This window comes from Mesoplodon mirus (genome assembly GCF_964341445.2).
Source record: "Mesoplodon mirus genome assembly, chromosome: 6".
In the NCBI taxonomy this organism is placed as follows: Eukaryota; Metazoa; Chordata; class Mammalia; order Artiodactyla; family Ziphiidae; genus Mesoplodon; species Mesoplodon mirus.
In genome coordinates this window covers 143,543,942-143,559,940 of record NC_138982.1, presented here as the reverse complement: position 1 = coordinate 143,559,940, position 15,999 = coordinate 143,543,942, and the positions used below count along the sequence as shown (strand labels likewise).

Below are 15,999 nucleotides of genomic sequence, written 5' to 3'. Positions count from 1 at the left end.
TCCCTTTGTGGTGGACAGTTTCTGTTTGCTGATTTCTGACACTGTCAGCGTTAAAAGAGGGACACATCTCAGGGGCTGGCCAGGAGGTGCCGGGAGGGAGCAGAGATTGGAAATGGCGATAGACTATTTTTAATTTTTTTTTTTTTTTTTTTTTTTTGGTACACGGGCCTCTCACTGCTGTGGCCTCTCCCGTTGCGGAGCACAGGCTCTGGACGCGCAGGCTCAGTGGCCATGGCCCACGGGCCCAGCCGCTCCGTGGCATGTGGCATCCTCCCGGACCGGGGCATGAACCCGTGTCCCCTGCATCAGCAGGCGGACTCCCAACCACTGCGCCACCAGGGAAGCCCCTAGACTGTTTTTAAAGGTCTGGATATGTAGTGCCAGAAAAGCATCCTTTGGAAAGTGGACAGTTAAACTGTGTTTGTTTTAATACCATTACAGAAATTGTGCATACCCGTCAAAAAGTTAAAAACAATATATAGACGTGCATAAGCTTTTTTTTTAAGTCTGCCCTCTTCCTCTCTGCTCTCAGCCTTCCTTCCTCTGCCGCCCCCGGATAGGACCATGGACGGCTGTCCACGTGATCTTCTAGGAAGCTTCTTACCTAGTAAACTACTGGTTAAGTGCACACGATCTTGTTTTCTTTCACAAGTTTCTTCATAGTTCCTGACTCCTGTGTTTTCCTGACCAGGGACCGATTTTGTGGAAGACACCTTTTCCACGGATGGGGGGTGGGAAGCAGTGGAGGGGAGATGGTTCAGGCAGTAATGTGGGCGATGGGGAGGGGCAGGTGAAGCTTCGCTTACACGCCCACCCCTCATCTCCTGCTGTGGGTTCCTGTTAGGCCACAGACCAGCCCTGGGGTTGGGGACCCCTGCGTCAAGCGGAGGACAGGCGGCGTCCCAGGAGCTCGTGCTCTAGGACTGCCTGTCGGGCAGGACACTGATGACGGTGTCTTCCTGCTTTTAGGATCTAAACACCCGCCATGGGTTCCAAACTTAGGTTGAATCCCGTGCCAGCAACGTCATGTGTTCTCTCTGCTCTGTGTAACTCTTGAGAAGGGAAGAACCGTAGCAGAGTCTGAGGACTCAGAAGGTGTCCAAGGAATGCAGACAGGAGATTCAGTGACATCCCCCTCCCCTTCCCATGCTCCCTCCAAAGTGTCAGGGTCTGTGTTTCTCATCCCTCGAACTCAGTCCTGACAAGGGACATGTGGATGACATTTGAGGTAACGAAAGGGATGACTCTGGGGTCTGGTGTCTCGTCATGTCTTCGATCGAGTAGATGAGAATGGGGCCCTGGTCTCCCTTTGTGAGCATCTTCCCAGCTGGGGTTTGGTCTTGAGTCTCCCGGCACGAGCCTCGCAGAACACAACCGGGTCTCCCCTGCCTTCCAGTTGCCATGTGCTCGGACTTTTTCCTGCAGCCCCCGAAGACCCCCATGTGCCAGAGCAACTACCTTTGCAAGTACCTGGCTCATCAGCGAGCCCCCCACCCCCCGTCCTGCACAGAGAGCGGGGTCTTGCATAGCTTAGAGCATCTGAGTCACCTTGCAGGACCCGTGGTAGATGCACAGTCCACACCCTGCAGCCGTGGCTGAATTGGGGGCTTCTGAGCCGTTGACTCATGACTCTTCTGGCACCAAATGTGTGCGACTTCTCTTGCACCCAGCAAGCAGTCCTCCAGTTCTCTGGACACCAACAGGGTGTCCTACAATTCAACTCGATTCTGGCACTAACTCCCCACACAGCACAGACCCTACAGGTTAAGGGCTCAGCCCAAGACTTCCCCTCACTTTATAGACGCCAACCCCAAGTCTGGGCCACCTGGACCCACCGACTGGCTGTAAAGCGGCTTGATGGTTTGCTAGAACAGCTCACAGAACTCAGGAAAGCACTTTAGTTACTATTATCAGTGTCTAGTAAAGGACACAGCTCAGGAACGGCCAAATGGCAGATGCCTGGGACAGGGAAGGGAGAAGGGGTGGGCAGCTTCCACACTTTGCACGTGCACCGCCCTCCCAGGACCAGAAGCTCTCCGAACACCATTGTTCAGGGGTTTTCTGGAGGTTCCATTACAGAGGCACGGCTGATTAAATTACAGGCATGGGTGAGTGTTCCCTCTCTAGTTCCCCTCCCCTCCCCTGAAGTCCAGGTGGCAAAGCTGCTACCCTCTAACCACGCCTTGGTCTTCTTTCTGGCCCCCAGTCCCCATCCTGATGTTATCTAGCCACCCCCCTCCACCCCCCAACCGCCCAGTCATCTCCTTAGCATACAAAAGACATTCTTATCACTTGGGAGATTCCTAGGGCTTTAGGAGCCAGTGTGCCCGGGACTGAGGACAAAGACCAGATATTTATCCCAAGAGGCAAAGCTGTGCTGGGGCGGGGGCAGTTTTCTAAAGGAGTTCTCCCTGGGCAGGGCAGGATGCCTGTGCTCCTGTGGACGAGCAGCTGTTCAGGGGGCGACTGGAAGCACCCCTGGGTCTCCAGGGCTCGTGGTCTGCAGACACACGCTCAGCGTAGCCGGGTGGCAGCCCCAGTGAGGGCTCGTACCGAGAGGCATTCTCGGTGGGGCACTTCTTGTGGAGGAGAGCATTGCCCTTCAGCTTCCCTCCAGGGCTCTCTGTGTTCTCCCTTCTGGTCTCAACACACCCCCAGTACACTTCTCTCTCCCAGACCGTAATTGCCCTCTTACACAAGAGCAGCGAGTTTCAGCTAGGTTCTCTTTCCTCATGTCCTAGGAGAGGTTTGCTCCAGAATGTTTGACCCAGAAGGAGCAAACTTAACTTTTCAAGTGGCCTGAGAGCAGCTCTTCCTTCTTGGGGTGCAGCCGTAACCCCTCCAGGGCAAATGCTTGGGTTCGGAAGCTTTGTGAAGGCGTGAGGTCTACAAGGGCAGTGCGGGAGCTCTCCAAACGTGAATCAGGGTTAAGAGGGCTGTGCTGGGACAGGCACGCGCTGCAAAGGCCACACATTTACTTAGCAAGCGTGGCGAGTGTCCCTGTGAACAGGATGTATAGGTGGAAGGCTTGCCAGGCAAAGCAAGGGTCACTTGCTGCTGGGGGAGTGCAGTGACGCTGGCCTTCTCGGTGTGAGGCCCTCACTGAGCCACGGGCTTTGTGTCTGTAAAGGATGATTCCCTCCCTGGCCCTGGCCTGTGCAACACCTACAGGGCCCCTGCCACGTGGTAGCTCTGATGCCGCCGGGCAATAAGGGCCGTGTCTGTCCTCATGAGTGCCCACAGCCCTTCTCTGCCCAAGGAAGCATTGTGCCCATTGTACGGAGGAGGAAACTGAGGCCAAGAGAGGCTGGGGCACTCGGGCAAGGGAACTAAGAGCTGCTGAATAACAGAGGCTGGAACTGAACCCGAGTCGGCCTCCAGAAACGGGCTCCAACCGCAATACATCATCAACAGCAGTTACTATTATTCTTTACCTTTTTATTAGTATCATTTCACTTAAGCTCCCACCCACCCCCACCAGGAAAGAGATGGTGAAAATGGGAAAAAAGGAACTGAAAGGCACTCACCAACCCTTGCTTCTGTAAAACCATGGCAACAAACAGACTTCAGGCAGTTGCATGGAATTTCCCCCGGAATCTTATTCCACAGTGTATGTCGGGGAACCCCACAGCCGTCACTGGGATGAACTGTATATTGTGAGCACATGGGTTTTTTCTACCTAAGGCTGTTATACATTCATATACTAAAATATACCCTGGGAGCTTCTGGGCACTGCTGGGCTCTTTCCAGACCTTGGTGGACCCCTTCACAAGGGTAGAGCACGCAAAGTTGTGGTTGCAAATAGGAAATTTGGTTGACTCTTTTTTGACTTTGCATGACTTGAAATTCCAGGTACCCCATTAGCCTGGTATTTATGCTAAAATACCAACAGGTTGTGAAATTGTTTTGAAGCCAGGTCTTTCCAAGGGCAGGTGCAAAATTCCTCATTGGAGGCCTCGCCCTTTGAGATGTGAATGGGAGCAGTGTCTCTGGGAGGGCCACCTGTTTGTTTGGATAAAGGCATGTGGAATTCTGGGCTGAGTCAGCCCTCAGGTACTTCGCCTGGTGAAGACCAGGTAAAAGGACCCTCGGGTAAGCTGGGGTTTTGTTTGTGAGTTGGAACACACCGGCATTAGGTGGAAGTGTGACCAAGTGCTTTCATTTTAAAGGAAGTGTCCTGTATGTGTCTTTTAATGCATAGAGTCCATGGAGGAGACCAGCACATTCTTGGATTTTTAAGCCAAGGAATGCTCACATTAAACCACATGATGTAGTAACAATACCTTCTGGTCGTGTACTCTTACTGAAAAGCCTCGTTGTTCTTTTTAAAGTATCCCAACAAGAGAAGGGATGGAGAGTGTAGTTGGGGGTGGGGTATCGGAGCCCGTGTGGTCCAAGGCACACCCCTCGAGGGGATGAAATAGAACATCTACCCAGCATTCCTTGGGGTTGGCTGCCATCTTGTTTCCAGCATTTTTCAGCTCGGTCCACTGGGAGAGTCCTTATAGAAATACACCTTCAGCCAGGTATTGTGAACAAGCGGGCAAGTAGGGTTAACTTTATAGATGTTCTGAGACTAGTCAGCTCTGACGCAGTTTACTTTTTTTTTATTATTAATTAATTTATTTATTTATTTTTGGCTGTGTTGGGTCTTCCTTTCTGTGCGAGGGCTTTCTCCAGTTGTGGCGAGCGGGGGCCGCTCTTCATCGCGGTGCACGGGCTTCTCACTGTCGTGGCCTCTCCTGTTGCGGAGCACAGGCTCTAGACGCGCAGGCTCAGTAGTTGTGACACACAGGCCTAGTTGCTCCGCGGCATATGGGATCTTCCCGGACCGGGGCTCGAACCCGCGTCCCCTGCATCGGCAGGTGGACTCTCAACCACTGTGCCACCAGGGAAGCCCCGCAGTTGACTTTTTAAATTGAGTCTGTTCCAGAGTAGAAGTAATATTTTCTATGAGGCTCGTGCCATCTTAAAGAATACTTACAGGGCCAAGACTGGGTTGCAGAGTTGGGGAAGAAATCTGGCTGGGAACTCTGAAGGGTTAGCGAAGGGTCTTGACTTCCGTTTTTATTTTGGAGTTCTTTCCCGCACTATGTCGTATAGCGTGATTGAAGTGAAATGTATTGGGTGGCATAAACCTTTTAGATCCTTCTTCTCAGCTGTATTCCTAATTCTTTTGGAGACAAAAGTAATTAAATTATTTCCGGTTCTCTAGAGAGTTCTCAGAGAAGGAGGAGCTGAGGCCATCATACAAGAGGCTTAATTGAAAAGCAAAGTGGAAAAGGGTGGTGAGATTGACAGGTATCTGAGGACTTGCTTGTTGGCAAAGCAATAGCAAAACCTGGGACTACCTAGGCCTGGAATTCTTTGGGCCCCTGTCTAAACAAAGGAATATAGTTTGAAGATAAGACCTATTTGCATAGGTATGTGACTGAGTTTAAGATCTGGAGGCTAGAGAGAAAAAAAAAACCTTGACTGATGGCCTCCCTGCTGTTATAAAGAAAATGTGCCCACTTTCACGTCCTAAAGATGCTTCCCTCAGCTGCCTCCCCTCTTGACCCTTGGGGGTGGACCAGGGACCCTGACCCTTCACCTGTCAGCGCAGCTGCTCCTTGGGCTAGAGACTTGCACCTTTGAAACCCTCCCCATGTGGAGCCCACCCCCCATGAAAGGCTCTCGTATGTAGAGAGGAGGGAGGAAGGGGATTTATCTGAATACACGGTTCAGCCTTCTGTTGTGTGATTTTTTTTTGTTTTGTTTTTTGCGGTACGCGGGCCTCTCACTGCTGTGGCCTCTCCCGTTGCGGAGCACAGGCTCCGGACGCGCAGGCTCAGCGGCCATGGCTCACGGGCCCAGCCGCTCCGCGGCATGTGGGATCTTCCCGGACCGGGGCACGAACCCGTGTCCCCTGCATCGGCAGGCGGACTCTCAACCACTGCGCCACCAGGGAAGCCCCTGTTGTGCGATTTTTGAAATGGTTTGTGTAATCGAGGATTTCTTTGCTTGCTTTGGGAAAAAGAAAATCTCAAGAATAAAGCAGGTGGATTTGCGGCTGGCTGCTTTCCAGGGAGCTCGCTTCTGTGCATCCAGATCTTGGCTTTGTAGAGTCCTGCTCCAGGGCTTCCACCACAGAAGCTAGATATTGCTTCAGTTTAACTTTAAAAATCCAGTACCGACATCAGACTGCTTCGGGGGGAGGACCACACATGAAAGGTTTGACAGCCATATTTAAACAGCCCTGTATAATTGGGATGCTTCAAAGAGCTGACTTGTATTTTTTTTTTTTTTTTGGTGGTACGTGGGCCTCTCACTGTTGCGGCCTCTCCCATTGCGGAGCACAGGCTCCGGACGCGCGGGCTCAGCGGCCATGGCTCACGGGCCCAGCCGCTCCAGGGCATGTGGGATCTTCCTGGACCGGGGCACGAACCCGTGTCCCCTGCATCGGCAGGCGGACTCTCAATCACTGTGCCACCAGGAGCTGACTTGTAAACTTCAGAAGGGAGCCTCATGAACACGACTGTGTTTGGGGCGGGGATACTCTAGGGTCAAGATCAGGGTCTCTACCCGCTCGCCCATATGTAGGTAGAAGCCAGCCCTGGACGCTCTGGCGCTAGCTGGAAGGGTCTGCTTGACCTTGCATCAGGTGATGCTGGCTTCTGCTGTTCCAAGAGGGTACCCCTTGGGGGTGCGGACGGCCCTGCCGCTGTTTGCCTGGGTGAGAGAACTTAATCCCCGTTGTGGATGACACCTTAATGCACTAAGAGAAGATTACTTCTTTTTAAAGCCTCCTTTCCGTTTTGTTCTCATCCATTTGGCAAATGGGACATGATTGCTCTTAGAGAGGCGGGGCAGAGCCTGGCCCTGGACACGGATTTGGCCTAATGGTCATCCCTCCAGCTGGACCCGTAGGAACAGTGGTGGCATTTTGTTTGGCCATATCAAAACTGATCAGATTGTTGATTTAATTAGTTTTTCCAGCTGAATACACTAAAGAGAGGCCAAGAAATGGTTGGTCTATATGACAGGTGTTATTTAGAGGGTGAGAAAGCCATAGGGCCAGGGAAGACCCTCCAGGGGGGTCTCTGTGAAAGGGCATTCAGACCTTTAGATGTCCCATTTTTAGTGATTGCACTTACTTTCCTGATGTGACTTGAATGGTAATTGTGACCTCTGGAGGCTTGCATTCTAGAAGTTTTAAAGTCTTTTAAAATCTTTGTTGGATTATTTGTTTATTTGCTTTTAACCGGGTGCTTGGGCTATATCTGTGTATCAGGAATGGAGCAGTGGGGTAGCTTTTTGTAGAACTGCGTACAAACGGAAACCAAACTCTTTCTTGAGTCAGGGCGCTAATGAAGCTGTCAGTGTTCTCGGTAACATTCTAATTAGCTTAGTATAGAAGTTTCCAAAGAAGAAGTCAACCAGTCACTGTCTGGTTTTTAATTTTAAGCAGTAAAACAGCCTCGGCTATTGACTCAAAGAACAGAGAATTTTCTCCGTGTCACGTCACTTGTGTGTATAACTCATCTGGCATCAAAATACATTCCTTCTGGGACTTCCCTGGTGGTCCAGTGGTTAAGACTCCACGCTCCCAATGCAGGGGGCCCAGGTTCTATCTCTGGTCAGGGAACTAAGATCCCGCATGCCATGTGGCTTGGCCAAAAACAAAAACAAATTCCTTCTAAAAGGATTGTTTATAGAGCATTTATTTTTAAAATGAATAGATGACATTTCTTATACAAACATTTTTGGGGGCCACCCTTTGATGAGCTCTGGAGATGCAATAACATGATGAAGATATAGAACTAATCCACATAAATCAGTCCTCTGAGAGGGACTTTACAAGAACGGATGAAAATAAGGGTTGTGCAATTTTCCGCCAGTATTTGGAAAAGGCAAGCTTTTCTTTTTCTAACCCCGCACTGTCAAGAGCATTTATAGTGGACACTGGAAATGGGCCCCTTGCTGGGGGGGCTGGTATAGTACAGGTCAGGTTCTTGTTGGAGGGGCAGGTGGGCCCCAAGTGGAGAGGGTTAGCCAGGGATCAGCAGGGGGACATGTTTTTAGTCTGAACTTTGTGAAATAGCAGTTACCCTGACAAAGTAACTGTTTTGACAGTCTTGCTACTTGGTATTTTAGGTTCTAAATCCACCAGAGAATTGAAAGAATTTTTCCTTCCTTCCCAAGTGACACCGTCCAATATGGAGTCAGCAGTTCCCCCGGGAATGTGGGATCCATCCCGCCGTACCCTCAGCCTCTGCCGAGCCGGCTTTGGCCAGACGCACTGGCCGCCTGCTGGCCCCCCTCCATCCTCTCCCACTGCCCTTCCTCCCTGCCTTTGCACACCTGGCACCTGGCCTTGTGGTCATGCCACACTGGGCTTGCTTGGCATCTTGCCAGGAGGGTGACCGACCCCTCATTCTGGAAGGTCTGCTCCAGTAGGGGGATTCGGTGACGGAAACGCAATACTTCTCTGTGAGGTAACAGCGTTCACGCTCATCCTTCTAAAATGCTTTGCAATTTATGTCAGGAATATGGTCAGCTTTATTCCCGACATAATTATTTTGTCTCATAGGTCTTTAAATGAGCTCATTTTATAATTCTGTGTTTGTTAAGGCTGTATCATTTTGTAACCGTTTAATATTTCATTTGTTCTTTGAATTATCCCTGCATCTTTGCAAACCACGATAGGTTAAAATTTATTTAAATAGAAACAATTTCTTGTGTTCTGGGTACGTTTTTTATTTTTTCCCTGTAACATCCATAAGAAGTTTTCTTTTTAAGGCCCATTTTTAGTGAGAGACGGTGGCTAATGGCGTTCACTCCATGTGAATGTGGAACTGTCTGGGCAATTTAAAATCAGCTGCATGGAGAAATAGAACAAAGCCATGTTTAAAGAAAAAGATGTTTATGAGTGGAAAGATCCTCACTAGATTTGGGCAAGCCAGCGTTAGCTCCCAGGAATCCATCAGGAAGAAAAGATGTGAAATATTGTTTCTAGTTTTCAAATTACTGCATAGTAGAAAAGGTGTGAATCTGGATATTCATCCATATTTGAAACTCTGAATTCTTGTCCTTGCTGATTTATAGAGTCCAGATGATTTTGTTCAGTGAAATGAAGATGGGTAAGGTGCAAGCTCTCCTCTCTCTTGTGTAAAGTTCCGTTGTTTTATGGCCCCTTCTGTAGGTGGTGTTTTGTCATGTGGTGGGTGAGACCATCCAGTTCCTGGTCAGCGTGGGGCTCCCCTCGTCCGAGGACACAGGGCGCCCGCTCTACAGTGTGCGGCTCTCCCCGCTTCATCTACAGGTAAAATTGGGGAGACTGAGCGAGTCCTAGGAGAACAGTTCTCATAAACCTGCAGGGTGAGAGGGGCACAATCACAGACATGGATGCTCCTGTTTTCATTAATTACTGTTCATTTCATAAGTTTCGAACTGTCACCTTCCATATTATATTGTCTCTGTAGGAAATAAAGTGTGTGTGAAATAGGTGTATGTATATACACACACACATATATACACACATAGGTATATACACAGACATATATATACACACACACATATGTACACGTATATATAATGAATTCAGAGTTTCCCATCCATCAAATACAGGAGATACGGTATTTTTCAAGGCACTGGAGCATATCAAGGGTGTTGTCGACTGTTAGATTAAGGAAAATGGCATGTGAGAGAAGGCGAGTGGTTCTATTTCAGGATCAAGTACTAGACCTCAGAAGACTCCTGCAGCTTGGAAAACAGCTTAGGGGCTGGACTTGGCATTCCTCCTTTTAGTGTTTGAAAAAGTCAGCTTTAAAAGACCCCTTATTATATGTTAAAGGATGAGTACTACCATTATTTTTTGGATAATAGACATTATTATAATACTTATCTTAGACTTACATAATTATAACTTTTATGATTGATATATTTATATATTGTGTATATAACATTAATAATTATACATAAAGCAATTATAGATACATATGTAATAATTATAATAGACTTATTAGTGAAACTTCTGGATGCCTAAACCATCAGATAGCTGTGCATGTCACACACACAGAAGCAGAAGTTCACTGCAGCTCTTGTCTAGCCAGTGTGTAAAAATTGTGAATTTCTGGGTCTGTTTCAGGGGTCACTGCTGATTCAAGCTGTTCCCTCTCCTCTGTCCTTGTACTTGACTGCTAATTTGGGGGACGAGCGCAAATCATTCAGGGTTCTCAACCACAAGGGAAGATTATATTCCATTGGCTTTGCTTAAAAGACATGGTTTTAAACAACCAGAGCAAACAGAAATTTCTGGCTCCCTAAATGGCTTTTCTCTGAAACCCAGCCTCCCCACCCCTACCCTGGTAACATTCCCTTTCCGAGAGTCGAAGAGGTTAAGTTGGCCTCGTGGACTTGTCAGATGTTAAAGCCCTGCTGTGCCCCCCTTAGTTTTTTAGACAACGTGATTAGATTATTTTAAAGTCTGGGACACACGTACCCAACATGACACACGTTTCAGGATGGGGTGAGTCGAGCAAGGACCACAAACATTCACCGAGGAAACAGTTTCTGAGATGCTGTTTATGTGCCATTTTCGGCAGCTCAGATACAGGTAACACAATTGTATCTTTGATCTCTTACCATAGTTTAAAAGCAGCCCGTGGATTACCTCTCAAAGCAGAGGCAGCTGCTAGAGGTTGGTGAATTATTAATGCTCATGGCAGGAGGCATCCCCTCCTCTGCTGTTCTTCAGATAAAAGATGCATAGAGGCGAGCGGCTAACCCCTCTCCCTGACCTGGTGGGAGCGACACGGGGACTGGGGCAATGAAATTAAAGTGCACTTTTGCGAGAGTCAGCCAGAATGATAGGGCAAGGGAAGCATGATTTCTCTTACCTCATGCTAGTTGCTAGCGTGAGGGAGAGTACTGAGAACTGAGAAAACAAGTCTAAAGCCATTCTCTCCTTCCCTTTCCCTGGGTGGTGGGGCGGAGGCGTGGAGGTGGGAAGGGTCAAGATTTTGGCTTTAGAATGCGTCTCCAGCTGAAGAAGGAAGGATGACGTATTAGTTTGCTATAGCTGCTGAAACAAATCACCATAATCTTAGCTGAAAACAGCACACATTTATCATGTCACCATTCTGGAGGTCTGATGTCCAACACAGGCTAAAATCCTGGGGTCGTGGGCTGCCTTCCTTTCTGGAAGCTCTGGGGGGAGAATCTGTTTCCTTGCTCACCCGTCATCAGCAGGATTCAGCTGCTTATTATGGTTGCAGGACTGAGGGTCGAATTCCTTGCTGGCTGTCAGCTAAGGGCAAGGTCCCAGGTTCGAGAGGCAACCTCATTCCTGGGTGCCTGGCATCCTTTTCTGTCTTCCAGTCACATCTCCCTGGCACGCTCGTCTGTCTTCCTCTTCCATTTTTAAGGGCTCCTATGCTTCCCCAGGGATCACTGGGTTAATGCAGGGTTGTCACCACACCCCAAGGTCCTTTACCCTAATCACACCTGTAGAGTCCCTTTTGCCACGTGAAGTAATATATCCAGAGGTTCCAAGGATTGGGGTGTGGACATCTTTGGGGGGGCAGGTGTTATTCTGCCACAACAGATGGGTAGGGCCGGAAGGGGCATCGGGAGAGATCAGAATCCAAGTGGAGGTTGTGAAGTGGCCCCGGCAAGAGAGGATAAGAATGCTGACGGCTCTGTACTCAACCCTCGGGGGCTGTGTCAGCATGTGGGGCTGGACAAGGCGTCCGGCTCCCTTCTCTTTGTCCCTCCGGCTCCATTATGCCTTGGTGATGCTCTCAGAAGACAGCTGCAAGGCAGAGGGTTGGTCCTCAAGAGGCTGCAGGTTTTCATGGCACCTGGCCTTTAGCCCCGACCCTGATGTTCCTCTCCAAGTGACAGGCTGAGGCAGAGGAAGGCGCCCGGGAGGGCGTGGTGGGCTACACAACGGGGGAAGGGAGGTCAGGGGATTTGGGACCCTCTTTTCCATTTTGAAAGCACACAGTATGCCAAGGAGGCGATAAATAACGGTCTAAGAAAACAAATGAACACACAGACATATTTTTGTTTGTTTGTTTGGGTTTGGTTTTTTTTTGCGGTCCACGGGCCTCTCCCTGCTGTGGCCTCTCCCGTTGCGGAGCACAGGCTCCAGACGCGCAGGCTCAGCGGCCATGGCTCACGGGCCCAGCCGCTCCGCGGCATGTGTCCCGGACCGGGGCACGAACCCGTGTCCCCTGCATCGGCAGGCGGACTCTCAACCACTGCGCCACCAGGGAAGCCCCACAGACACATTTTGAGGCTCCAGGGAAGAGAGCAGTCCTCCAATAATCTTTTTTTTTTTCTCTTTAATAGCTGGAGCTGCACATGAAGGAGAAGAGAGAAGACATTCAGATCAAGTGGTCCTTCATCAGCACGCCAGAGATGGCCATTACGATCCAGCCCAAAGCACTGGGGGAGGTCAGTCCGTGAGTTTTTGTGATTCCTCCCTTGTGTACGTGCAAACATGGCACATTATGACCACCTGCTCTGGGAGACGGGGCCTCTGATTAATGCGTGTCTGATGTGTGATCCCGGGGAATGCACAGGGCGGTGATGGGGAAGGGTTGGTGGGCGGGGTGGGGGGTAGGGGAGGTGGGGAGGGCCTTCCGTGGATTTAATGCCAACTCTCACCTGGGCTGCACCTGCAATCACCTGGCAGCTTTTAAAAATCCTGAAGCCTGCCCTGTCCCCCAGGCAGGTTTAATTGGACCAGGGATTTTTTAAAGCACTTGTGTGCAATGGTTGAAAACCATGGCAGTGATGGAACCTAGGTTCTCCTCACTGTTCTATCACGCCTGACCTCAGATGCTTTCCTTCACTGTGAGGGCGCTCGACTCACCTACAGCTCAGCCTGAGTCCAAAGCCTGGCTTCCAAGGCCACCACCTCCTTTCTCCCCACAGCTTTTGCAAAGCTGCGTCTCAAGTCTGAAGGTGATCTCCCCGCTTCCTGTGGTCCTGGGGGTGTGAGGACGTGAACTTGGGAGAAGGGGGGGCCCGCCGAGTCACACGGGTGCTATCACTTTCAGTTGCTGGAAAGATCGTGCAAAATTTAATAATTTGTCCATAAATAGTGTAACTGTTTGTGCCTTGATATAGGTGTAGGCAGTTTGTTTTTAAGACTAAGAAGTTTGAATTGTAATTCTTTTCCCTTGCATACGTCAGAAGTGGAATTGTTGCCTGGCCGTTTAGTTGTACAAAGTACGCGTGTTAAGTGTTTCCCTAGTCACTGCTTTATTTTCTTTTTCTCCTTCCCGCCCACGTTTGCATCTGCTTTCCCCCACATGGCACTGCTTTTTCAGGCCTACAGTACACACAGAACGGTTCTGTAAACGGCTCCCCTGCCACCTCTGACATCAAACTTCCGAAGTTCAAGATTGCTCTGCTGGTCTTCATAGCAGAGTGTATCCCGCCGAGGGGGTACTGAGTTCTGTGTTCAAAAACTACTCAAATTAAGGGTTTCCCTCTGTGTGGTTACGTTACCAACTTGATGTGAGTTAATGTAAGCGGATATCAGCATTCGCTTCTGTTAGTACAGTTTCAGGTTTTGTCCCCCATCTTTGTTGATTTACATATTTTTTGGACGTGCAGAATACTAACATAGTTCAAAAGTCAAAATTACATGAACTATCGTGTGCGGAAGTCCCGTCTCCATTCCTCTCCTCTCCACCCCATCCATCCCCTGCTCTCTGCTCGCTTGTGTCTTTCGTTTTCGTTTACCCATCCTAGGTTTCTTTTTGCAAAATGGACCTTATTCCCCCATTCTTACCCACTCAGTGGCATGCCGTATGCACTCTTCACACCTTGCTCCCCACAAGGCCCTGTACATTTCTCTGCCAACCATGGGCTCCCCATATTAATGAGACGCATGACTTTCCCAATGAAGTAATCCTGTGGGATTAAACCAGCCCCTTGGAGCTGGGTCCTGTGGGCTTAGTAACCCCTTGGGCCCCTGGCGGTTGAGATGGCATGGGGGCAGGGGGACAGCTATAAAGGAAGGTCCCCAAGTCAGCTGCTCTGTGGATCTAAAATGTGATGGACTCTGAGCACCCCAGAACCCACCTTTCCCCCTTGGTTTCCTCCTCTGTAAAGTGAGGAGAAATGTGCGGGTTAAAAAAAGATAGAAATAGATAAACCAAGTGCAGTACATCCATACAATGGACTATTATTCAGTCATAAAAAGATTGAAGTACTAATATGTGCTAGATTATGAATGAACCTTGAAAACATTGTGCTCAGTAAAAGAAGCCAGACATAAATGACCGTGTCATATGATCCCATTTCTATGAAATACCCAGCATACACAAATCCATGAAGATGCAAAGCAGATTAGTGGCTGTCAGGGGCTGTTGGGGGGAGGGTTGGGGAGTGAGTGCTAATGAGTAAGGGCTTTACTTTGGAGGTGATGGAAATCTTTTGGAACAAATAGAGGTGATAGTTTTACAACACCGTGTATGTATGTACTAAACACCACTGAGATGCGTACCTTAAAATGGTTACATTTATGTTACGTGAATTCACCTCAGTTTAAAAATAAGGGTATCAAGAACCTATTGCATTAAGAGAAAGACGATGGTGGAGCGGTTCTCAGTGCAGACCCTGGAGCCTTAGCGCCTGGGCTTAACTCTCAGCTCTGCCACTTAGGAGCTGCGAGACCCCACACATGTTGATTAATTTCTCTGTGCCTCAGTTTCCTCATCTGTAAAATGGGGATGATGATTTTCAACGTGGTTGTGGGGATTAAACTAGTTAATATGTATAAGTGCGTAGCATCGAGCCTGACACATCCGAAGAGTGACCTAAGTGTGAGCCATTTTGATTATTATTCGTTTAGAGTTCCTGGCAGAGAGTAGATTTTCAATAAATGGCAGATTTGGCCTGAGTTTGCTGTAACAAGGCCTGGCCAGCTGGTTGTCCTTGGGACACCACAGACCAATTTCTGAAATCACTTCCAACCCCGCAAGTTGGAAGATTTTTCAATAGGTCTGTGGTCCTGGTGGAAATCAAGTCCTGCCAGTGTCCATCCCCCTGCGCAGGGCGGGCTGGAGCCCCACAGTGGGGACATTTATACCAGAAGTGACGAGGGACACAGAGGGCCCTGGAGCCGTCAATGGCAGAGCCAGAATCATAGCCAGGGTGGCCGAGCATCGGCACTCACCGCACTGCAGCCGCTCTCCTGAAACCACGGAATGATGGCGTGGATGCCAGCAGAGCTGGCAGAGTTTGATATTTTCTTTTAGCAAGTGTCCAGCCAGATCCAGCTTTTAAGAGTCCAAAACAAAAGCTATTATATTTAAACAAGGCTTTTCACTGAGATTTTAAAAAATAGATCCTCCTTGCTTAAAAAATGAGAGAGAAGATATGCAGAAAAGTGCACATCTTGTAAGCACGCAGCTCATTGAAGCTTTCACACACTGACCATTCATGAGTACCCAGCACCCAGCTCAACAAACGGAGCAGGGTCAGCTCCCCAGAAAACCCCCTCTACCCGCTTCCACTCACTACCTGCAGCCCCTACAAAGGGTAACCATGCTCCTGACTTCTAACATGTATGAGTTATCTATGCTTGCAACTAATAATTACCTCAAACCCAGCAGCATGAAACAACACACATGTACCTCATAGTATCTGTCAGTCAGTCCAGGCTAAACTGGGTCCCCTGCTCGGGGTCTCATGGGCTGTCATCATGGTCTGGGCTCACTGCCCTTCCTAGAGCTCGGGATCCTCTTCCAGTCTCCTATGGTTGTTGGCAAAACTCCGTTCCTTGTGGTTGTAGGACTGAGGTCCTCAGTTCCTTGATGGCTGTGGGCTGGGGCTGCTCTCAGCTCCTTGAAGCCCTGCAGTTCTGTGCCATGTGGCCCCCTCACACGTGGAAGCTGACTTCTTCAAGGTTAGGAGGAGAATCTCTTGCTCTGGTTTGCTAAGAGGGAGTTGTATATAACATAACCTTTGGCCATCACATCACTTTGCCGTATTCCG

General features: G+C 49.2%; 1 protein-coding gene across 7 annotated transcripts in view; it reads left to right on the top strand.

The window, feature by feature from the left end:
* The window catches only part of C2CD2 (C2 calcium dependent domain containing 2), a 63,033-nt gene that overhangs the window by 18,038 nt on the left and 28,996 nt on the right, over positions 1-15,999 (top strand). For all 7 annotated transcript variants that reach the window (XM_082624821.1, XM_082624820.1, XM_082624819.1 and 4 more), the window contains exons 3-4: positions 9,185-9,304; positions 12,337-12,441. In XM_082624821.1, the coding sequence (XP_082480947.1) occupies positions 9,185-9,304; positions 12,337-12,441 (225 nt within the window). The remainder of the gene's footprint in view (positions 1-9,184; positions 9,305-12,336; positions 12,442-15,999) is intronic.